This window comes from Psittacula echo (assembly GCF_963264785.1).
Source record: "Psittacula echo genome assembly, chromosome: 2".
Lineage (NCBI taxonomy): Eukaryota > Metazoa > Chordata > Aves > Psittaciformes > Psittacidae > Psittacula > Psittacula echo.
Window position 1 is genome coordinate 61857399 of NC_137737.1, and position 25415 is coordinate 61882813.

The 25415-nt window shown below is 38.5% G+C and overlaps 1 protein-coding gene across 1 annotated transcript in view; it reads right to left on the reverse strand.

Moving 5' to 3' along the window:
- Window positions 1-1782: 1782 nt before the first annotated feature.
- Window positions 1783-25415, reverse strand: part of CTDP1 (CTD phosphatase subunit 1) — a 104795-nt gene continuing 81162 nt past the window's right edge. Inside the window, exon 13 of the mRNA XM_080611402.1 lies at window positions 1783-2933. Coding sequence (XP_080467528.1) covers window positions 2792-2933 — 142 coding nt within the window. The 3' untranslated portion in view covers window positions 1783-2791. The remainder of the gene's footprint in view (window positions 2934-25415) is intronic.

Here is a 25415-nt window from a genome sequence, read left to right on the forward strand (position 1 = left end):
TTTTGCCTTTTCTAGGATGTTCCTGCATCTTAAAAAAAGTGGGAGTGAGTGATAACTTCATACATCAAAACACTTCTTGCTGGCAGGTTAGCCAAGGCATTTAACTTATCATCTATCAAATCTTCAGTTTCCATTTCTCCACCCTGCCTGTGCAGAGAGAGGCTGAGGACCAGTTTACTACATTCAGCTACCTGAATGAGTAGGAGCCTACTTCTAGACAGAAAGCAGATTTCTGGGTTGCTCTGGCACTGAGCAATGGATTGGTGCCTCTGAACCCCCCCCCATACTAGGTCCCCTCACTGCAAGGATTTGAGAGCAGGGGTTGTTAGAGATATCTGAGTAATCAATGTCGAAGTAAGAATTTTCAGTGTCATTCTGGTTGTTAAGAGAACTGTTTGGCTTTCATCCTGTCAGCATGCTGCCTGATTCTGGGGCCTCTGTCTGCAGTACCAATTGCAGGTTTTGCAGCTCCCATAGAGGCAGATGAGTTCACTGGCACTGGAGCCCTAGAGAGATGCAGCTTGTAGTCTGGTGGAGAGCTCCTTGCTCTGTGTTTACGCAGAGTTTAGATAATATTTGGTTTAGTGGAGTACTGATCACTTTTAGGGCTCCTTCCCAGACACACGCACACACCACCAGTTAGATCAAAAGCATCAGCCATAAAATAAAACTGGGAAGAGGATACAGCCTTTCACACCAAAAAGCTTGTATGACGTTACATGTATGAAATCACTCCATGAGCACTGTGAGACAGCTGCCATGCCAGGGACATGGCATCCAAGAAGCAGCTTGAACCAAGGCGCCACACTGCTGAGCTAACAGCAACCTACTCAGGTTTGCTCGCTGGCTGTGTGTACAGTCAGAGTCTGATTGCTGCCACAGAGCTGCATGACTGGAAGAGATCATCAATCAGAACAAGTCTCTGCTGAAAACTGTGAAGTCATTTGCAGCATCACAGCAATCTAAAAAGTTGGTATTATTTCAAATTATTTCAACTGGGCTTAATTTAAGAAAACACAAAACATACCCATAACATATTTAGTATTTAATTGCAAGAAGTCATCCTCTAATAGCTGGGAAGGCTGCATTTAACTTGCTGAAAAAAGTATTTTGACTTCCCCTTTTACAAGCATTAGTCTTTTTCCTCTGTTACACAATACAACTCACTCAGAGACATCCTGATTGTTTTCATGGAGAGCTACAGCAGGCAGGTCACTGTAGATTTCAGCTATAGGGTACCTGTGTGAAGTCCAAGAAGTTTAACATTATCCCACAGAAAACACTATTTGTGTCTTGTGGATGCTGACGTTGCATTCTGAAGTGGAAAAGACCTGAAAAGATTCTCCTATTTTCTTAGTCTTCCTTTTATTGCCATTATGAGCTCTGAAAACTAGGCTCTTCTTTGAAAACTGGCTGAGATTCTATTCAAATATTCTCTCTGTTTTATTGCCAAGTGGCAAAATTAAGTACTTCTGCACCAGAAAGTACTTCCCTTTAACCATGATATCTGAATTTATGAGTCTTCTTTTGCAAATGTGTTTTAAAATGATTTATCTCTCCAGTTGCTAGCAGTTGAGAATAAACCATGGTTCTAGATTCAGAAATTCAGTACCAGAGCAGTATTTCTTACAATATCCTCAGAGACCACTCAAACAGACCTGAGAAAATGTCAGAATGTAAGAGTTCACGTACTGAAAAAAAAGGGAATCTTCTGAGCCAGTGTTTCTATTCTCTCTCAGTTATTTGCCTGGATCTATGAATTTGCTCTTGCCTTCAATGTTTTTCATTATTTTCATAACAGTAAAAAAAAAGATACTATGGAAAGATGCATTGTATTTGATGGAAGAAAATGAACAGGAAAGGAAAACAAAGCGTACAAAATGAATTTTTATTAAATGAAAGAAAATCTGTTTTGTGGGTCAAATATGAAATAGAATATACAAAAACTTTACATCAGATCTCTTGTCAAAGAAATTAAATCCTACCTAGACTGAAGTAGCACTCGTTCTTTCCAAGACAACACAAATGGGTGAATATGTTTTTTATGGCAATACAGGATCACACAGTATGCTGTGCTAGATTTCTGGTTACAGAGAAGAAAAGTTAAAAATCTAAATGATGTCCCTAAAGAACCCAACTATTCCACAAAGTAACTTAAAAACATGGGTTTTGATCATTATGTATTCTCCTTGAAGCAAATGACAGATGGGGTCAAGTGCAGAGTTCACCAAGCTTGCATATCACGTTACCTGTTTCTATACAAATATAAATTGTTCTTTTCTTTTTTTTTTTTTTTTTTATTTTAAAAGTCCTTTATACTTGATAGCATTTATTTGTGGAAAAGGATGACCAGTTCATCAGGTTCCTGCTGAACTACTCAGACAATTTCAACTCCTTTATCTCCTCCTTCCTTTTTATTTTTGAAGACCATTACTCATAAACTGCAGATGGTAATATTCTTGAAAAGCTGCTGTATGTTTAATCATGAATCTTTGTGTCACTGTCCTGTATATGAAGGTTCTGCAGAGCTCCTAACATGTCTTTGGCATAGCACACCAAGTCCCATTTAATACTTTTTTTGTTTAAAAAAGTATATTTTCCTTTAATAAAACACCTTAAAAACATCTATTTTTGATTTTGTAAAATAATGTGTCACCTCTTGTGCTGCTTTGCAAAATATACATACACATTTTGGAAAAAACACTGAGTACTGATGTAAGAGACTCATCTGAAGTCCGATCCGTTTATGAGAAGTAAAATATAATTACAGATTCCATCTTCTGCATGAATATCACATGAAGTCATTCAACTCAGCTTCGAGTGCTGCTGCCATTTCATCTGCTTCAGAACTGCTTCCTTCCTCATCTTCATTGCTGGATTCTTTACTGGATTCACTGGCAGCATCATCTTCTTCCAGTTTGCGCTTGTGACCCCTGGAATGATAGACAGAGATGACATCCATGAATTGAGGTATCTTGTTGTATGACATGAAAAAAAAAATGGTGTTAAACCTTTTTTCAGGTCAAGATAAGAAGTACAGCACTTGCTTTTAAATGAACAAACAGTAGTTAGTTCACACAAATGATTTTTTAATTGCTCTTATTTACTGTCAGCTGTAGGTGCAAAGAACAAAGTACCGTTAATTTTGTTTCTTCCATTCTTCTGAACAAAGACTGAAAACAAAGTTTAAGGCTGAAAATAATGAGTTGATTTATTTTCCTCTTGCATCCCGAAAGAACAAAGAAACCCATCGTGTGAACAAGAGATTATCAAAATACAATTCTGAAATATTCAAGTTCTTGCTCTTTTATAAAAATAAAACCAAAATGATTAACCAAATCTCACTGCACCAGCTTTTATACTTTCATGTTTCCAAACACAGGGGTCTCATTCTTCCCATTTTATGTCTCTTTGGATTAGTACTGCCAGGCTGCACAACACATTTCTTGGCATCTCTGGAGTATTAACCAGTTTCAACAGGAAGCTGATGTACACCATATCCTGCTGAAAGAATCATGCTCCTGGTTGTGAAAGATCTCCAAGGAAAATCTAACACTTCAACTGGGACATAGCCATAAGGAAAAGAATCTGGATTTGTGGAATGCTAAAATCTCTTTTCCTTGCCAAAAGGGAATTTTATATCAGACATGTACTTCCGAGACAAAAATAAAGTTGAGACTTTGCATTGCACAGAATTCATAATGAGTTGTAGAAACCCCTTCAAAATCTTTCCCTGATCATTTGATCAAATTTCAAACTGAAAAATACATGCAAAGGGCGTATCTCTTAAGTAACTGTCCTTTTCATTAGTAGGTGGGGTTTCATTATGAAGAGGATGCATCTACTTGCTATCATGAAAAAATTCATGAACTGATCTTTTATCTTGTAGCAAAAAGCAGTAATTTAACAATGGTCCATTTAACTTCTGAGAGTGAAGAGAAGTAGCATATAGCAAGAAAGACCTTTGCTATAAATAGTGACTGGAATTAAGTATATCCAAAAGAAATAAGTAAAAATAAATAGTCAAACTTGAGAGCCTGTAAGCAACATTGAAATACAAAGCTGTTTTTATTTATACAGATATTCTTATAGCCATTTCCCCAGAAATATTAATTCTCAAGAGCCCAGACTGCTTGATTTGTTGGCTGGTTCTGTGACACATGACCCTCTTCTATCTCAGCTTTTCAGAGAGATGGACAAGGTGGGGTGCAAAGTCAGGACTGGAGTCCGAATCAAAATGGGAAGCAAGCAGTACTGTATTCCATGGTTTTCCTTTCTGCTGCACCAGTGGGACAAAAAGATACACTGCTGCTGCTTAGTGCTTCCTCACAATATGTTAAGTGGGTTTTTGTGTTCAGTATAGGGTGGTAGAAGTAATACTCCAGGAGGTAAGGCTGAAGCCCTGGGATTCAGTCTGGGGTTTAAATCCCTAACAAGGAATAATGGGATGAGGTGAAAGCATTTCCGGAGTATTTTGCTATTGGAACTCAAATGTGGCCTGCTGAGGGAGTTACAGGGCATTAAATGCAGCCTAATAAACAATCAAAAGCAGTTTATCAGGCATAACACTCATTTCCAAGCAGCCTACATTAGCATGCAATTCGGGGAAGGAAACACTCAAGACTAAAAATGCCCAGTTGGAAGAAATCCTGGCACATTTCCATTAAAAGCTATACACAGGCATGATGTTTCACTTCATGATGATTTCAGCCTTCAGAGATATAGCACTATTTTAGGCATTAACGAGGCTATTAGCTAGAGAAAAGCTAATTGGGAATTAAAGAAAGTTGAAAGAGCCTTACTCAGCAAAAGAAAAGTTGTGCATATTTAACAAGTAGTAGCTAAGTAGTATACATGTACTGCTGAGAAATAAAGACAAAGACAAGGAGGGCATCTATAGCACAATGCTCACAGCTCAAAACATTTGTATTCATCAGTTTGTAACACTGCATCTATTGAAACTGATGTATCTACCAACAGAAAAAAATAAAATTGACAGTCTGACAGTTCTAATCTATACACATGAATCACATGCAACTGCAGATAATGATTAAAGAACATGGCAGGATGAGCAAGGTTTTTAGAACCAGCCCAGATACCATGACCTTGCTGGGACCTAAATCAACAGCAAAGATCCCACTGAAAAAAGGTCTGTGGAGAAACAGCACCTCACTGCTAGCTGATAATTTCTTAAAAGTGAGGAACATTTTCATTTACAAAATAATGAAGGCAAAGACCAGAAAATTACTAATTTATGCAACAAAGCCACTTTTAAAATTTAAATCTACTCCACAGCAACTGGATTTCAGTGGGAACAATCAACAAAAAAATACAGGGACCTGAAATAGTCACTATAAGTAGTTAATTAAAGACTGGAGTTCCCGTCCACAAAAAGACTTTCCAGAAAACTTTAAGGGACAGTCCTGGCATATTTTCATCCCTCATTCGATTGTATTAAACAGTACCTTTGGAAATGCGGAAGACTGAATGTCATCTATTTTGTCAGTTCTTGTTCTTTCATCAAGGCTAGAATGACAGCTCTATTCAATCTAGCTATGAAAACTTCCTCACTCATGAGGAAGAAAAAACCCATCAAAACCAAAAAAGAAAACCCAGCTAACTATTAGTCCTCTGCTAGAAGAAACAAAAAGTCTCTTGGGAATGTGAATATTGTTCTTATTAAGATATAAACACCTTTCACTATTTGCATACTGTAAACTGCAGCTTCATAGCTATTCCAAAAACACTTCAATGAGTATTACAAAATCTGATGCAAAGCTAACTATGACAGAAGTATGGAGAAAAACATTAACACAGTGCTGCACTTTTTCTTTGGAAATTCAGAAAAGGGAGATAACATTTCATTAATAATTTCTACCTTCAGAGAAAAGCAGTATATACCCATGACAGCACATCTATTAACAGACAATTTGAAATGTGTATTTTCCTCATTATTTTGTGCCCACTCTTTGTCATTTCCAGATTGAGAGCCATAGTGCATAACACTTTTGAGTGTAAAAGGTAAGCACATACAGGATTCTACCTTAATATTTACAGAAAATGACTCAGCAATATGTTGCAGGCTTCCATTAGCCTGATTTGCATGTTTTAAAAGAAATTTTGCTTGATTGCTATTAAAACCCAAACATATGGGTAACAACTGAACATCTTTAACCTCATAAATGAACAATTAAGCTTGGCAAAAGACTGAGTTTAGAACTTCAAATATCTGACAACTCTGAGAAAAAACTTGTACAATTCAAGTTTGCCTCTGCATTAATATTTTACCTTTGTAATACCCAGTACTAGGAGGCCTACCAGTTCATGTGACGGAGAAGTCTTTTAAAAATACAACTACATTTTAAAAAAACATGTATTTAAATGAATTATTAAGATATCTGACTAAACTACATGTCGAATTCAACATGATAGTAAAAAAACCGCACTTGTAGGTATACATGTATAAAAGTTATTTTTAGGAAAATTGAATCTACAGAGTGTTAATGTGAAATATACTTAGTGGTATTCCAAATAAAGAGACAGGAAGAGAAGACATTACAAACTTGCAATAGACCACAGTGTATACATGTGAAAAACAGCACAGGAAAAATTGAGAATAAAATCTGTTTAGCTCTTGATCTGTCACTAAAATATAATTGCAAATACAACTAAAGGTTGAATTAAAACTTATAATCCTTATAATTTGAATTCAAATTTAGTTCACTGTAAGAGCCATAGGGAACAAATCAGTTTAAAAAGAAGTCCAGTATTAGTTGCTTCTATTATCTTAAGGCCTTGATTTATAGTTAGCTGAAAATAAATGATGTTGGAAACCCCATTTTTTTCTATTAATTGAAAAGCAGATTGTCTCTGGTCTGTTTTGCACCTCAATGGCACCCTTTTACGAAATACAGTGCTACATTAAAATAGAAGCATCTAATAAGCAAAGGGCAACATAACCCTCGTGTTAAATAAAGCAAACCTAAATCTTCTCCAAACTTTGATTTTAATTTGAAAAACAAAACTATAGCAATTTTGTAATAAATGTTCATGCATACTTTAAACTCCACATACCCACAATCCCCATCCCTATTCCGTTAGAGTAAATGCCAAAATTATTGCAAACTGACCTGATTTTTTTTCAATAGCTCCTTAAATTGGTACAGTAATGAAGCAGAGTCTGCAGACTAAATGTGTTTAGTCTTTTATAAGAAATCAGCTTACACCATAAATCAGGACTTAAATTTCGTACCAAATACAGTCAAGTTACTCTCTAATGAGACTACTCAAATAGCAGTTGTAAGCACTTTGGAAGGCAATGGTTTGAAAACGGCATTTTGAAACGGCTTGCTGCCTTCCAAGAGCATTACAACCCTATGAGAATCCCTATGCAGCCCCAGGCACACCTCTGAAGTCTGATGTGGAAGGTCTGTCCCAATTTCCACACACACCTGGCCCACAGCTTTCTGTAAACTCCTTCCATAATGGAGAAAGGCTAATTCTGAGTTTGGTAATGCAACAAGAATTCTCTTCCATTGGAATCTGACTGAGAACAACTTATTTAGATGAACTAGTTCTGTGGAAATATGCTTCAGTTATTATGAATTAGGGCCAATAAACCAGGAAAACTACTCCTCAACCAATTTTAAAGATGCCAGCCCAGTACTTAGCTAACAAGGTTAAAGGATACGAGGCCTGAGAGCACACAGATTTAAATCAGTGTTGTGAGCATTAATACATTACATAGGGCAGACAAAATGATTCAATTTTCAGGGAGATGTTCTAAGTTATGCAGTTTCTTAGCACGGGATACATGACAACATCTTTCATGTACGTTTGATACGACAGTGAGCAATTGTCCATAGCAAGCTTGTAAATCTCAGGTGTCTACCCTCTGGCAATTTGTCTCAAACATCTGTGCAGTAACATTGAATTTTCTGTCCTCTCTAGCCCTGGCATAGCACACTGCCAAGCACACAGCCTTAAGAGCAATACAGTGTAGCTCCGTATTGGCAAGCTGGAGTCTGAGTTTTTACTTTACACTCATGCTATGACAAACAGGACAATATTTAGTGTAGCAGGAACAAATGCCAGACACCTCACATACTTCCTCAAGAACTCATCCAAGGTTGTCTGCGGGATTACAGGATGATCCAGAAATCTAACATGCAGAAAAATGCAAAGAGAACATTCATTGCACAGCCACAGCGTGCAGAAAGAGACCCTGCAGTTGGACGAGCAGCAGGCTTTTAATGCTCTTCACAAAAACCTCTCTGCAGAAATCTATCAACTCCAACTGACAGCTCCAAAATGTATTTTAACTAACACAATGCTAAAGTGAGATCTAATTGAATTCTGTACAGCTTCAGCGCCTTTTGCTTTAAGAGGCAGCAAACCTGCACACTATTCTGATGATGAGAAACTATTCTGGCAACTTGTAAAACTATTTTGACAAAAGCTTTATAGTTCTCTGAAGTAAGCACTCAACGTATACCTAAATGGAAAGAAAGTTTTTAAAGTCAGGAAGTAATATAAATTTTAAAATAAATCCAGAAATCACAATATTGTGTCAAAAGTGGTAGTTTGTAGATTTTGCTAAAATCATCCATTTGGCAAGCCTGTTTTCCTGACATTTAGACCAACAGGGAAATTTAGTAACAAAAAAACCCCCACCGCAACTCAATGAAAATGGTTATTTCATCACTATTCAACATTTGCTAGGGACATTTCAAAAACAGTGTAGCAATAAAGCTTTAAAACAAAAGACTGTGCACTGAACTAATTTTCTCTGCATTGAACTAATTAGAGACAGAGAACAAATACATTGGATAATGTAAAACTGAAAAGTTGAATCTACAATTTTGCTCATATAATTAAATTACAGATAAACAAACTACGCATCTAAACTATTACTTGCTATTTTATTAAGTTGCTTAAAAATAATCCCCATAATTGTTAAAATAAGACATTTTCAACATGCAGCATTGACTATTCCTTCAAAAGGCAAATGTGACAGTTGCAGTTTTAGATCACGTAACAAATACTCTTGTCATTGACTTGTAGAAGACAGCAGAAAATTAAACATCCTTTTCACTATGTAGAATGCCAGATCGTTACCTGGCATTTGCATAATGGAAAACGCACAGAGGCGTATCATCCCTTAATCCTATTGTAAACAAACAGAGACGCCAGATCTATTTACCTTTCCTGAACAGCCTCACCCCCTTTCTAAATGACTGCATTTGAATAACCTCCCAACAGGGGAACAAGCCAATATTCAGACAAAAAATACATGTCCATCAACATACCAGTATTTTTAAAGCTATAACCAGCCTTTGTTGTTTGAACTGAGTTCTCTCTCCAGCTTCTTCTAGTTTACAAATATTACCCATTCTGACAACAGATGTCAGATGGTATTGATTTACAGTTCTGTAGAGATTCTGGGTAGTTCTGGGAGGCCGTAATAGGAGATATCAAGGATCAGCAATGAGCAAAGCAAGCTTCAAGACTTCCTTCACCAGTGCCTAATGGCTACAGTACAGCAATTCTATCTGGATCTGGTTTGAAAAAAGCCTTTTGAAAATGGTGTCAGTCACATTAATTTCTGTTACAGGAAGCACTGCAGGAAATATTCTCAGATAGCGATGAAGAATAATTTTCTCACTAGAGATCTAAATACAAGCTACTGCTTTAAAAATTGAGGAATGCAAGAATAAAATTAATGTGCAAAGCTGTCAAAAAAGTAAGGCAATTCAGAAAACTATAAATTACATCAAAATAAGGAGTTGGAAAAGAAACAGCATCTGATTTCTCTGAGGAAAGTCAAACTACCTTCATTTTTCTCTCAGGTGGCAGTACCCCAGTGCCATCGTAGTAGAGTACAGCTACAGTTTAAAGACCCAGTGCTACAAAGCAATGTTTGGAATTCACCTACTCTGCCATCCTGGTCAGATTTGCCACCATCACTCTAACACTGAGAACATTATTGTGCATCTTAATGACTAAAGATACAATTTAGCTCATAACATGCTGACTGTGCTAACCAGGGCGGCTGGAAGCAGGAATTTATATTCTCCTACTTATGTGGTGACTTTTAAATTAGATACAGATTATTTAACATGTATATTAATAAATATGTCATGGGGTACACTATATTAGATTGAAAGCTAAGATGATTTTGTTGAAGCTTTTAACTCTGATTTTTACTAACTCTTCTATTAGTCATTGTTTTCAATAAATTTTTGAGATTAAAATTCAAACAGCTAAACCCAAGATCTTTCTAGGATGTTCATTCACTGAATAATGGCTTTCCTCACAAGAATGTTAACTAAGAACATCTCTGTTTCGTCATAAAATATCAGAAATAACACAAAATACATTACCAACTCTGTATGGATATTGATAACACCCTGTCTCCATAGGAGCACAAGAAAAGACTTAAAATTCCTTTAAAATATTGTTCTTCAAGCAGGTAAAATATGCATATTCTTTCCATGCAGGTATATTGTTTCATGAAATATACTGTCTCACTCCTGCCACAAAAAGAAGTCCTTCATCGTCCTCACATTCCCAGACAAGGCCAGGTTGGATGGGCCTTTCAGCAACCTGGTATACTGGAAAGTGTCCCCGAACATGGCGAGGGGTTGGAACTAGGTCATCTCTAAGTTCCTTTCCAACCCAAACCATTCTAGGATTCTATGATTTAACTGGATACTCACTTGGTTTATTGGCTCTGCTGCCTGCCTAACCGTGTGGTAAACCAATTAAATCCTTTAGCAAAGCAAGCTGCCCACTGTCTTTCTAGTCCTCTTTTAATGAGTATTACCTTATTATGCAGGTGTTGGGGCATCATAGCTATTGGGAGGGCACGGGTGATCCTGTGCTACTGCTAGGAACATGTAGTGGTACCAGCCATGGGCTCATATAAAGTATGACTCTCAAGTTACCCAGATATTTGGATTCACACAAGAGAGATGTGTGAAAAGGTGTCTCTCAGGGCCCCAGATGACTACTGAGAGTCCTAGTGCTTCAAACATTTAACAAAAATTAAGGCTGCCACAAATTGTTCCCTTTCTAGTTGCTGAGAATGAGAAAGCCACAGTGGTGCAGGGACAGGAGCAAGGTCCGACAGGCCAGGTAGGGGCCTGACCGGGAGAAAGACCAGACACTTCCTCCTGCATGACTTCTGGAATAAAATCACTTTGTAGGCTTTCTCCACAGCTGAACTGCCTGAAACAGGGACTTAGATATATCCCCTGCTCTTTTCTAGCCTGCACAACCAGGTTACCCTTGTTGCAAGGGATAGTGCATGTGTGCAGCCATGGCAGAAGGAAGCCTGGCCCCATACCAGGACTTTGCAGGCAGTCTAGTCCCCGAAGCTCAGGTGTGGTTTACCCACCCTTGTTAATACCTGAAACAGTGAAAACCTTCTTGTCAGACTTTCAGGTATTACTATTCCAGACACAGCAGTCTGAAGTGAACAGCAACATCAGCTGAAAGATGTGTCTCTTATATTTCTGTTGATTGTGCCTACAAGATCTACAGGTCCTCTGCCTAGTAGGAATATATTTTGTATGAGCATTTAACATGATCTAGTTTGTCTGATGGATTATATCACTGTAACTGGCAAAATAAATACTGTAATATATTCAATTTAGTTTTCCAGTAAGTACTTCCAGGGATAGCTAAGGGCACACTCAAGCCACAGTGGTAGTCTGAGAAACAGCAAACGAGGCTCTGAATCAGAGGTGTTCCCTTCAGAGAACAGGGACCCCTCCTGCACATCAAGGTGGCAATATGCTTGAGCCACATTGCAAAGGACACTTTTGCTGCTGCAGCATCTACTGTGAGGTGGGGAAATGAAAACATCCATATTCTGCTTTTCCCGTGCTTGGCTGATAACAATACAGGGACAATTCTCCACAATCAGGCTGATACAACAGACTTCTGAAGTAAGTTCAAGTTTTTCTGCAAAACCTCATTTTGTTTTTCCCTAGTGGGGAAAACCCACTAGGAGTTCTAATGATTACTAAACTACTCACAAATGGGAAAATCTACCCATTTTAACTCCTGTTATACCTCCCCCCACCATTAGTAGCATAGAAGTAGCACTGCTCCTCTTCTACCAGCATCTTAGCACATGCTTCAAGCAGGCCATTTAGTTGTTGATATACAACTGCTGTTGAGCTTCCGCTATAGACTTGCAAGGATCAAGATTAATGCACATCAGCTATTATGTGAAATTTAAATACTTTCAGAATTCATTAGGGAAACTAGTGTTGTAATATATCAGCTGTTTTTCCTGATTGGAACAAAACTGCCTTACAGCATTCCTGTTAACACCCTAGGTCTCAGTAGTGGCACAGAATGAAGGATTAAAAACCTTCGCTAACAGTTGCTAATGTAGTTCTTGATTTTCTTACTCTCAAGAGATACTTAGATATCCATATATCTTATTAAGGAAAAGCATGAATTGTTTAGTAGTTATAAATTGCACAGAAGCATTCAGCCTGACTAAAGCAAAAATGGTGCCTAAATTACCTGAGGGCCAACCCTAGGCTATTCATCAGTCTTTACGGCAGCTTTCCCACTGATATGTAAACTGAAGCACCATGTTACTAGTTTTCCTCACCCTGAACTTCTACTTTGTATCTTCCTTATCTGTCTCTATTCCTTCAAAGACATAGATGGAACAAAACCAACATGGACTACTGAAATGGGGTAGTGGTAGTAATAAGTTCTTAAATATTCACCCAGTGCTGGGGTATCACTTATGTGAGTGGGAGCAGGATACTGGAGCCTGATACTGTTTCTCCTTTGGAGAAACAGGAATAACTCCAAAACAATCTGATGCTTAGAGTTTCTTATCTCCAGATCTCATCACAGGAAGGAACTGTCCTCTGCGTGTGGCACAAGTGCTCTGAACTCAAAGACAGAGTGAAATGCTTTTTCTATTCCTCCTCTTGTGAGTGAACACTAAAATTTAGGTTTTCAAAATCCACTCAGGTTTCTAGCTCGCCCCCTCTCACTCTGGCAATCACAAGAGCCAAGCTGGAGCTGCTGATTCTACAAGGTGGCCCTTAAGGAGATCAAGTCAAGAACTTCCAACTTGTTTCCTATTATCCTAGTTTCCTTCAGTCTAATTTCTTAAAACTTAAATTGTACTCTTGGCACTTTTTGGATATAGGTAATACCTAAATAAAATGTTTCACACAAAAACACCTCTCCCAGCTGGGCTACAGAGCCAGATAACTGCCCTTTGTGAGCTGTTCTGAAAACTCTGTACTCCTATCAGTGAGTTGTTTTGAACAGTCCCACAGCCAACAATCTCAAGGCATTACATATCAAGAGTTCTCCCTATCTGGCAGCTCCTCAGATGGGAGCAACAGCCAGCTCCCATCTCCCTGGGTTTGGGTTAGGCTGGGATCTCATTAGCACTGGTTCTCCTCTTTTTTCATTTCAGGTACCTCTGCTTTAGACTCCTAGGACTTGCCCAGGGTTCTTCTGACTCCCACGTAGCTCATGCATACTCTCATCCAACTCCGACCTTAGCACTACTAATTTTACAGTTCACTTAACAGTGATATACTAATTAAAGTGAACAAAACACTTGTTCTTGCTTCCAAGACAAACTCATCTTTATTGCAGAAGCTCAAGAAAACCAGAGCTAAATAAAAAGACAAACAGATTCAGCTAATTTCTTCCTCTCACTAGTCTAGATCACTCCTGAGGCTTAAAGTTGGGGTCCTTGAAGGGTGCCGAGATCCTCCCTGCTGTACACGGACTCTTTTCCAAACTGAAGTGTTGTTTTTCAAGGCTTTGCACTTTCTTCTTCAGCTGGTGTCACAGTTAAACAAGAATTCCCTGCTAGAAAGCACATCTCTTTTGTTTCCCTCTGATTATGTGAGTGCCAGTCATTTCTTTTCAGCCTTATTCTTTCACAAATTATAGTGACAAATACTTGGTTTCTATAGTCTGTTTCTACAAAATCCAGTTGTTGTAGACTGGTGCTTCTGCAGATTTATTATAGCAAATTATTTTCCCTCAGGCTCTACTCACTCTATTGTCCTGGGATGGAAGCTATTAGTTAATGGCTCTGCAGTGACAAAAGACAATGACTGCAGAAAGACTTCAACTTCAAATATATTGACACATTACTGAGAAATCTGTTTCATTACTTCACCCAGAACTCTAACTTATACACAAATTCACTAAATAATTACAGAATTAGAAAAGAGGAATGTAAGAATAACAGCAATTCCTGTATATACCTTAGCATTTACTGACACATTTCATGAAAACAAGGTAAATAATGACTGTTGTCCTACATTAAAGTTCCAAACTTTTTCTCCTGTATAATCTAGAAAAAAAGTAGCATTCAGTTCATTTTGCAGATACCAGCATGTCCTGTGGAAAGTGCAAGTGAAGCCTATTTAGTGTTAAAGTATATTAAGAAAACAAAGATATATTTTACCAGCACTTTCCTAATTCTAGTAACACACAGACATTTAATTGCCTGTCTAGCCTTCACCCAAAGTATGAGAACTGTTAGAACTTAAGCATCAAGTAGGCTTACATGGTTAAGGCACACAGTACTGAAGCAGGAAAACCCATTAAGAAAAAATGGTATTGACAACTACTTAGTTAATTTTTAACGAATTCTCTATGTACAAAGACACATGAGCTTTCAAATCTGTTACTGAAAACAGTGTAAGAGAATTTTATGCTATTTTTCCCTTTTTCAAAGACATTTCTCTTCCTGATGTCAACTGCATAATCACTATGTTCATTAATAGGCATAATTTCAATATCATGTGCAATTCCAGTTACATTAACTGCACACACACGCCTGGACTGGATAATACTGTGTCTAAATAGCTTCTAGGTATTTTCACATCAAGCAGTGAAATAAGCTGAAGGCAGATGCTCACTCTAATTAGACTGTATTTCAAAGCATTTTCAAACTTCCCATCTGATGTGGTCTAACACAGACACAGGTATTGTAAACTACCACATTGTGAGAAAAGCAGTCTTAGGCAGTTTACATGCCTTATAACAATTTGCAATTATCTGAATCCTCCATATTGCGGAGGGATACGTGAAGATACAACAGAATCATGTTAAAATACCTCACATAAGTTCAAAGTTCAGCTATTTAGTGAATAATTAAAAAAAAAAAAGTATTTTTAGAATTATAACAACTTGTTATTCTTAATGTAAAATTTATTAGATTTAGCTGATAGGTAAAGTGCAGATAACCTCACTTACACCACAAAATGCTAAAGAAACTTGGGAAAAAAGCAACATCATTTGTGTGTGGAGAGTGACTTTGGAAAGAAAAACTGAAAACCAAAAAAACCCCTTCCCCCCCCAAAAAAAAAAAATCCTAATGTTTTGTAGATATGAATGTTACCGAGAAATGATTTATTCAAGTTGTTTAGGAACACTGTACAAGAGAGCCACCACCCCAGGAGAAACCAACAAATCCCAGTGAGCTTCCTTGAACTTCAGCTATGGCACCTGCCATGTAAGATTTATTAAAAAAAACCCCCACATGTTAGTGATAATACTGAAAGTTTATAAGGACCTTACAACAACAGTCCGCAGCATACTCGCATGTGCTCCACTTTGCTAGTGCAGCAAGCCAACCACAAGCAGCCTCTGGAGAGCAAGTAAGCATTCACCCTGCACACTACAGAAGAGCCAGCTCTCTTAAGAAAAGCGCCATTGATCGTTCATGACTGTAGGAATGGCTCAGCTACACCAAGGTGTAGCTCTCTTAACAGAGAGCTGCCTTCAGGTTAACCTAGGCTCTAAGGCAGTCTGCAGTATAATGAAAAACCAGTTGCTTTGTGCACTAATTCTGCACCAAGGTTTGCTTGGTTGGGCCACAGGACATCTAGATTGTACAGCTCACTTCGTAAAAGCCTCTAGGAGGATGAGAAGTTTCATTTTAGAAGGAAAAAAAAAAGGGGGGGGGGGCAAAAAAAGCTGCAGAGGAAACTCAGCATCTTGACACTTCCAGCAAACAGGCACAAGCTGTGCACTTATTCCTTGTAGGAAACAGAGAAACACAAGACCGTTTCAGTCTCGTGATCTAAATGTGAACAGGCACCTTGGTTAATTTTAGCTCTAGTTAATAGTCTAAATGTGTGAAAGTTTACACTCTTGCTGTTCTCTCCTGTGACATTTTTTTCCTTACACAGTTAATGATCTGAGGCTTTCCAAAATGCATGTTCCTCTAATAAACAGATATTGTATTAGGCCTTTGCAATAACTCATCAGTTAGCAGCTCAAAGTATTTCAGAATCTATAAGCAACAGCTATGAAGTGAACAGTGTCCCTCTGTGATTTCTTCTGAAGCAGACTTTGCATCTATCGTTTGTGCTACATGTATCAATGACATATATGTGCCCGGATTCTTAGAACAAGGACCTTCTTCTTCAACAATTGAGTAAGCATACGCTTGCTTCCCTACAGATTTATGCATCTCTGCACATTCAACAGACTTAAGTTAGACCTGTTTTTTCTTTACTAATCTTCCAGTAATTTTGAGAGCTTTGATTTTGCTGTAAATGGGGATGAAACCAGTTGAATATTTCATTATCCCTCTGTGCAGTGAAATCTCATTCTCCTTTGCACATTAGTGATTTCAACACAAACTATTTCATCAAGGAGAAAGAAAAATTCAGGATACATCTCTGACAAACAGACTGAAGAAACAGACACCCATAGAGTTTCATGCAAGAATACAGCAAGAAGAGATATAGAGATACAGATACATATAAAAACAAAAAATGTTTCTCCATTTTGACATGAATTGTAAGCCTACTGTAGTAACTGGAAAATTGGAATTTCAGAGTCCTGGTTTAGCAGTAGCAGTCATTTTTTCTCCTTCTTAGTAGCTGGTGCAGCACTGTGTTTTTGACTTTCGGCCTGGGAATAATACTGATAAAGCCAATGTTTTCAGTTGCTGGTCAGAATGTTTACCCTGACCAAGGACTTTGTGAGTCTCACGTTCTGCCAGGGAGGAGGGGAAGCCGGGAGGAAGCAGGGACAGGACACCTGACCCAAACTAGCCAAAGAGGTATTCCATACCACAGCACGTCATGCCCAGGAGGTAGAACTGAGAGTACCCGGAAGGGCTAGAATGCGGCGGGGTGGGGGCGAGGTACTGGTTGGTGAGCGGTTGCATTCTCTTCCCTTGTTATTTCCTTTATCATTATTACTATTAGTGGTAGCAGTAGTGATTTGTGTTATACCTTAGTTATTAAACTGTTCTTATCTCAACCCGTGGGAGCTGCATTCTTTCGATTCTCCTCCCCATCCCCCCAGGAGGGGGAAGAAAGGGTTGGGGGGGAAGTAGACTGCGTGGTTCTAATTTACGGCCTGGGCTTAAACCATGACAATATTATGTTTGAAAAGTTTTACTAAAGATTTTTCCATGTTTTTCTGATACAAACCTCCAATTTAAATACATCTTTGTTGAACTTGAGGTTTCAAAATCAAAAGTTTGAGTGCCAGGCATTAAAGATAAGCTCTGGAGTAATCTGTATTTCATGCAACCATTTTCACTATGGAGCAGTAACTTATGCCAGAAGAATATGATGAAGCCTGTTACTTCCCCTAAATTTCTACCTACAACAACCAATTTGTCAGAATCTTTAGTCTCTTGCAAAACTGACTCTGTTACTGCAAAGTGTAGATGGCAAAAGCAGCTGCTTTTCATCTGCTCATTATACTAAAGTACTTTCAAAGCTAGCCTAGTACTTTAAATAGTGCATGTTTTCCATGCCTTTACTCTGGGATTGCTATTATGCATGTTACATAACAGCAAGGCTGAAAAGATTATTTATTTATTTTTAAAAACAAAAGAGGAGTTGAGAAAATTACTATGGCATTCTAAGGTTTGTATGACTCTAAGAACTAGTTAACTGTGTGCTTATATCCTTCTCATTGCAGCACAGACAGTGACATGTTAGAGGATAGTCATGCACACGCATCATTTCCACTACTCCGCAGGTAACATAACTTCTGGCTATACTTAAGAGAGTTTCCTGCTTTCCACAGGATTAAAAGTGCACTTTATGAGAAGGAGAAAATAAATGTACAAATATGAGTAGCATCTAGCTCTGCATGAGTTAGAGCTTTACATCTGTGATGTTGTCTTCCTATTTGCATTTATAAACATTGTATTTCTTCCTTGAAAACTAGGGTTGGAAAAACCTGAGATACTTTAAGAAAAAAAAAAAAAAAAAGTATATTTTGAATTGATGTGTGGTTCTCCGTATTGGTTCTTCTCTAGTAACCAGTGTTCTTTTTGCTACTTTGCTTTTGAAGATTACTGAATTCTACACATTTCTCCCATTTGTCGAACACATGCTAAGTACCTCCATCTGAAACATGATGTATAATACTTCATAGGCACAAATTTGCAATAGGAAAAGGTAATCTTCCCTAAGTATTTCATAAGGAAACCATGAAGAATTTCTTACAGTTTTTACTTCCCTTACAGAATCTTACTATAAATTTATAATACAAGCTATAAAGAAACCTAAGGTTAATGGCTGTCAACACTGTTATTTAATTTCTTAATTTACCACATATAAGAAAAATATCACCATCAAGAATCATACTAGAAGAAAACTAACATAATGCATGCTTTCCAAATGAAACTGCAATCACAAATCTTGCTTCATCTTGCAACACACCTTTCTTAAATCTATTCATCAATTTCTTCTTAAGCATAGAGAAGACACACATAGAATTATAGATTATCTTCCAGAAAAGCATATGAAATATATTTGAATAAGAACACACAATTTCCTACAAAATTCACTGATGAGGCTTCAGAGCAAAACTTCAGAGCTGCCCATGTTGAGCAGCACAGATCCTTCCATTAGACCCAGGTTTATCTCTCAGAACTCATACCTGGGTTTTGGGAAGAGTTCCCCAATTTTCCCCCCCTTTCAAAAATCTTAAAACTACTTCTCATGTAATCGAAACAGATGACAACTTTCTGAAGCCTAAGGAAATACGGAAGATGACAAATCATAGAATCACATAATAGTTTGGATTGGAAGGAACTTTAAAGGTCCAACCCCCCTGCATGAGCAGGGACATCTTCAACTAGGTCAGGTTGCCCAGATCTCCAGCCAGCCTGGCCTTAGATGTCTCCAGGGACAGTGGATCAACCACCTCCCTGAGCAATCTGTTCCAGTATTTTACCACCCTCACTGTAAAAAAATTTTTTCCTCACATCCAGCCTGAATCTCCCCTTGTCCTTTCACAGATGACATTGAAGGGAGAAAATAAGTGATCAAGAATAACTGGGAGTATAAAAGCCTCAGCCAGCCCATGGGAATTAGTCATTCAAATTTTTATATTTAGGAAGACGCTATGGCATTTTCATCTAGAACAATGGCTTCAGATAATAGAAAGTCTGACCAATTACAAGGCTTTAAAATACTACTAGTGAGACTGACAAAGAATATCTAAGATGGGCACTACTGTATTTGAACTCTCAAGACATTAAGAGAATCATTCAGAAACTTCTCTTCCTCCAGCTTGGGAGCCACTGAAAGGCGTATCTAACAGAAGATGCAGTCATCCCATTATCCCCAAAATGGCCATATCACTCACAGAATGGGTGCATCACAGCAGGAAGAAACTCCAGTGAAGACTTTGCCATGCAAGGTATGTGGTGCTTTACACCCAAAGTACACGATTTTGATTTACAAGAGCGTATTTTCCTGTCTGTTGTCCGCAAGATTTGATTTTGTTGTACTTTCCTTGATAAGCAGTATGGATGTCATAGGCATGACACTCTACTATTCACCTTAAAAATAATACTTGTGCCCTCAGCTTCCGGGAATAAAGCATCAGCTTAAAGCTCATATATCTTCCTTTAAGAACAGTGAAAAAGGTTAAATCATATGAGGAGCTGGAAGGAGAACTTCATGAAAACAGGAGTTGGTAAGGATTTGAGGGGCTGTTTTTAGCATTAAAATTCTAGCAGTGCAAAAGGTCTGCAGAAGGTGACATCAAATATCAAATAAATTTTAATTGGTAAAGGAAAACTTTCAAGGCTTGCAAGTGTTTGTGTCTCTGTTGTTGACCTCTTTCGGAACATGAGCCTTTTTACTGAGGAGAACACGCGATTTCCCCTTTCTTCCATAATTTAATACAGTATGTCAATAGCATCTAGGGAAAAGTATTTTTATTTGGAACAGCTTTTAACAACTGGCTGCTATTGATCAAATATTTTCACAGAAAACTACCCTTCTAAAGAACATATTTGACTGCAATACTCCTTAGATTTACAGCTAGACAAAACAGGGACAGTCAAGTCTCTGTGTACTGAGGGCCACTTCCCTCCCCTTCCTTTCAACAATATATACAAAGATCAGAATCACAGGATAAGCTGGGCTATCCTTGGCAATAGAAAAGCAATACAGGTATTAAAAGGTGCAGTGGGGGCACAGTACAAGAGACATTAAGCAATATTTAGATCCACTGACAGAAGCCAAGGCACTGCAAGACCTTAGATTTCTGTACTGCAGCTCCAGAGAATGTTCTCTGATGGGTGAAAACAACAGTGGAATAAAGGGAAAAATACAACCTCAAAACCAAACCCCTCACACACAGATGCACTCTGGAAACATCCTCCTGGAAACACCTTACTTGTACTGCATGCAGCCACCTCAGTTCTGGGGGGTTTATTAGCTATCCAAAAAATGGCTGCCCAGCTGGAAGTTGTGCTGCTTGGAGGAGTTAGACCTGAATTCATACTGTACTACCTCAGCTTCAGCTGAGGTGGGGTATGGATCTCAATGTGTACAGATTCCTGAAGGGATAGAATAGTGAAGATGGAGCCAGGCTCTTTTCAGTGGTGCCCAGTGACTGGACAAGAGGCAACAGGCGCAAGCTGAAACACAGGATGTGCCATCCTAACATCAGGAAACACTTCTTCACTGTGATGGTGACTAAGCAGGTTACCCAGAGAGGTTGTTGAGGCTTCATCCTTAGGAGATATTAAAAACTGCAGCACTACTACCTTGCCTCTCTATCCCTTTGGAGAACTCCTGTCTTACACATAAGTATTTGATGCTTCTCAGTCATGAAACATCAGAAACTTTATGATCAACTGAAGGGCCTGATGCTGAATAAATGCTAGATTAGACCTGCAGAGACACAGAATCATTTCATCTCCCCTGTTATGGGAGATGCTTGCAGTGCTGAGGACCTTGACACCCAGCCAGCAGACTTGGAGGAGACAATACTCTCTTCTGCCCTTGCCTGTTCTCCCTGTCCTCCACCAAAAGGACAAATCTTTTGGAAATATTCGAAGTCTTTTGCAAAAAAGCATGCTGGTCCTGCCTGCACCACACCACCACAAAGAAGAGCAGATAGCTAGATGACTTACTATAACAATATCTACTTTCTCCATCATTTTCATCCTCTACTGCCTCAAATACCACTCAAAACCATCCATTACATACTTCCCAGATGTGGATATGCCATTTGTAATCAATCATCGCACAGTCTCTAGCGTTTTACAGGCATGCATCAGTTCTCACAGAAAAAAAGGACCACAGCTAAACAGACCTGGGCTATACATTATAAAGACAAGACATTAACAGATCTTTGCAAACCTACTTAAAATCTTATTCCCTTCTCGCCTGACAACTCATGATACCAGAAGACCATGAAAAAGTCCCCAGAAAACAGAAATGGCTTCCAGTGGCTGGAAAAGGTTACAGAGTCTTATCTGTCCTCATTTTGAATTTGGGAGGGGGGTTCCCTGCAAAATTCTGCAAAGGAAAAAGTTTTCTCAGGAGCTACTCAAGATTTCTAAAACAAAATCCTGCAGAATCCAAGGAGCTTGCTTTCTGAGTGAAATATTCCCTTTGTTCATCTGGAGTTCTCCAGCAAATATTTAAGTTTTGTGCCTACATTTCTGTGAATAAAACACAATTTCAAGCGAGAACACCCAACCACTGAAAACACTGAGATTATGGTAATTCATGACTATGCCTCTACAAAGTGAATAAATGAATCAGTACACATTGAGCTTTCAGATTTTCCCAATGCAGCAGCAGCTCACATATCTAGAACTGAAAACAGTACAAACTGCCTGTTAGCTTCTTCCCTGAGCGTGTATGAAAATGTGTTTGTACACATTACAGACAATTAAGTTTTCTCCAAAATTAAACTTCAAAATAAAAGCATAACTATAGGAACATGCCATGTTATAGTAGTCTTTTTTCTCATCTCAAGGCAAAGCTTGGCTGGTTTCTGATACAATTGCCATCTCAGATTTATGTCCATTTTCATGCTTCACCCAAATTTTAGGATCTTCTGCCAGTTCAGAAGTACAAAAAATCACTATACGTCTACTTTTTGTGACAGATACTCCTCATCTGGAGCAACACTATAAGCTGCTTAGAATCCCATCTATATACAGACAACACGAATTTGATTTCTATTTTCTGCTGGGTACATCAAAATTCTGGTGCTTGCTTTCCTAAGAAAGCATCTTAAAGAGGAACCTGGTTTATGGGATAGCTGTCTTTTAATTATTGCAGCTTTTTACCTTTAAGTCTTCTTGGCAGCTGTAAATACAATTCATACACATAGCCAAGAAAAGGCACTCTAATATAAGTGTTTTTTCAGCATAATTGGATGATAGTAGATTCTTCCAGAAAACATTATAGGAGTAAAGCCATTTTTAAAATTGCAGCAAAACCTTCTCGGGAATAATACGTAAGTAAATAAATAAACACAAACTGCAACCACTTCTTTCCCCAACTTACTGAAAATTCAGGTTCATTTTCTCAAGTATTTTTCTTACAGTTTTCTCAACATCCACATGCACACTGTGTACCAACAAGACTAATCAGCAGCTGGAAACACAATCGTAATTTAATCTGCAACTTAACTGAAGTCATAGCAGGTATATTTTAGTAACAGCTTGAAAATCTAGGCCATTAAATTCATTTATAAGCTTGAAGATATGAATGTCTCATCTACTTAATTGAGTGCTTTTATAAAAAACTAAGCCATGCATTCATTTGGTTATGTAGCTGATTTTGCCATTCATCAGTGCCACTCTTGTGGTTTAAGCAATTTACCACTTGAAAGTTTAAAATAAAGCAGTGTAATGCAACGTCCCAACATTTAAACAATCAAGAAGAAATAATACAAAATTACAGTCACTGTCTAGATACAAAAGACTATCAATAGTGATTAAAAAAAAGGAATACAACACTGAAAATATACAAAAATTTTAACAATTTTCCAGATGACTTATTTACAGTTGCCCTGTTGACACTGTATGTACTGTGAAAACACATTTAGCATTCATGCACATGATCAATACAGCGTATTAAAGACAGAAATAGAGTTTTACTTCGGATGAGCTCTAAGCTCATCCTGTAAACTGAAGGTGTATTAGTGGCTGGAGGACAGCAGGTAAGCTTAGATTGACCTCTAGACCCCTCTGGGATGCACACCAAAGCATTGCTTCAAAGGCACCTTCCTGAAGTTGGCTAAAACACTAACATAGACACAATCTCTAAGTACCACAGCACATGGTCACTCCCACCATCTGCTTGCCTGATGAGATCTGGGTACCTACTACATACAGAGACTGCTTCTTATAGAATCACAGAATGATTTATGTTGGAAAGGACCTTAAAGCTCATCCAGTTCCAACTCCCTGCCATGGGCAGGGACACCTTCCACTAGATCAGGTTGCTCCCAGCCTGGCCTTGAACACTGCCAGGGATGGGGCAGCCACAGCTTCTCTGGGCAACCTGTGCCAGGGCCTCAGCACCCTCACAGGGAAGAACTTCTTCCTAATATCTCATCTCCATCTCCCCTCTGTCACAGAATCATAGAATAGTTAGGGTTGGAAAGGACCTTAAGATCATCTAGTTCCAACCCCCCCCGACATGGGCAGGGACACCCCACACTAAACCATGTCACCCAAGGCCTCATCCAATCTGGCCTTGAACACCGCCAAGGATGGAGCATTCACAACCTCCCTGGGCAACCCATTCCAGTGCCTCACCACCCTTACAGTAAAGCATTTCTTCCTTATATCCAATCTAAACTTCCCCTGTTTAAGTTTTAACTTGTTACCCCTTGTCCTGTCACTACAGTCCCTGATGAAGAGTCCATCCCCAGCATCCTTGTAGGCTCCCTTCAGATACTGGAAGGCTGCTCTGAGGTCTCCACGCAGCCTTCTCTTCTCCAGGCTGAACAGACCCAACTTTATCAGCCTGTCTCCATACGGGAGGTGCTCCAGTCCCCTGATCATCCTCGTGGCCCTCCTCTGGACTTGTTCCAACAGTTCCATGTCCTTTTTATGTTGAGGACACCAGAACTGCACACAATACTCCAAGTGAGGTCTCACGAGAGCAGAGTAGAGGGGCAGGATCACCTCCTTTGACCTGCTGGTCACGCTCCTTTTGATGCAGCCCAGGATACAGTTGGCTTTCTGGGCTGCGAGTACACACTGAAGCTGGCTCATGTTCATTTTCTCATCGACTGACACCCCCACGTCCTTCTCTGCAGGGCTGCTCTGAATCTCTTCTCTGCCCAACCTGTAGCTGTGCCTGGGATTGCTCCGACCCAGGTGTAGGACCTTGCACTTGGCATGGTTAAACTTCATAAGGCTGGCATCAGAAAATTTGGAAAGAAATTTGGAAGAAATAATGCATGCGTTTATTTCATGCTTTGTCTAATTTAATTTCCTGAACAGCTAGAGTAGTTCCAGCTATATTTTATGAGTTTTTAGACTTGTCCACATGAACTTTTCTACATGAAATCATAAAGCTTAATTCCTTTAAATTAGGAATAGAATAAAATCTTTTTTACCACAGCAGCAGCAGAAAACTGAACACAAAAGCTAAAAGTGAAGGACACACAAACCGGCTCTGAAGGTTTAAGATATAATAGAAAGATAACTTCTCCTTAAAACCCAAGTAAATTGGTATAGTGTTATCTCAAAAATCCCCCTGGGGAACAGCTCCCTCAATCAGATAGCATATAATAGCAAATGAAGAGGAAAAATATTTTTCACTGAGATGGTAATTTTGAGTTTTTTTCACTTGTATGAGATCAGTGCATTAAGTCTTCCTAAAAAGAAATGTTGAGTGCTAACCTTCCTTTCTAATGCTGTTATCCTCTTGTGGCAGATCTCCCAGGCACCCTTTCATTAATTCTGGAAATTAATTATTTTAGGGTCATTCACCCCCTTCCTTCTTTTTTAAATAGAAATGTAACATTCCTTAAACAATCAATTCACACAGGCATGCCTGAATTTTTTTTTATACTATCAAATATAGCACATTGAAAATAGCACCACACAATATTTATGTTCCTTAGACCACATTCTACCTACTAATAAC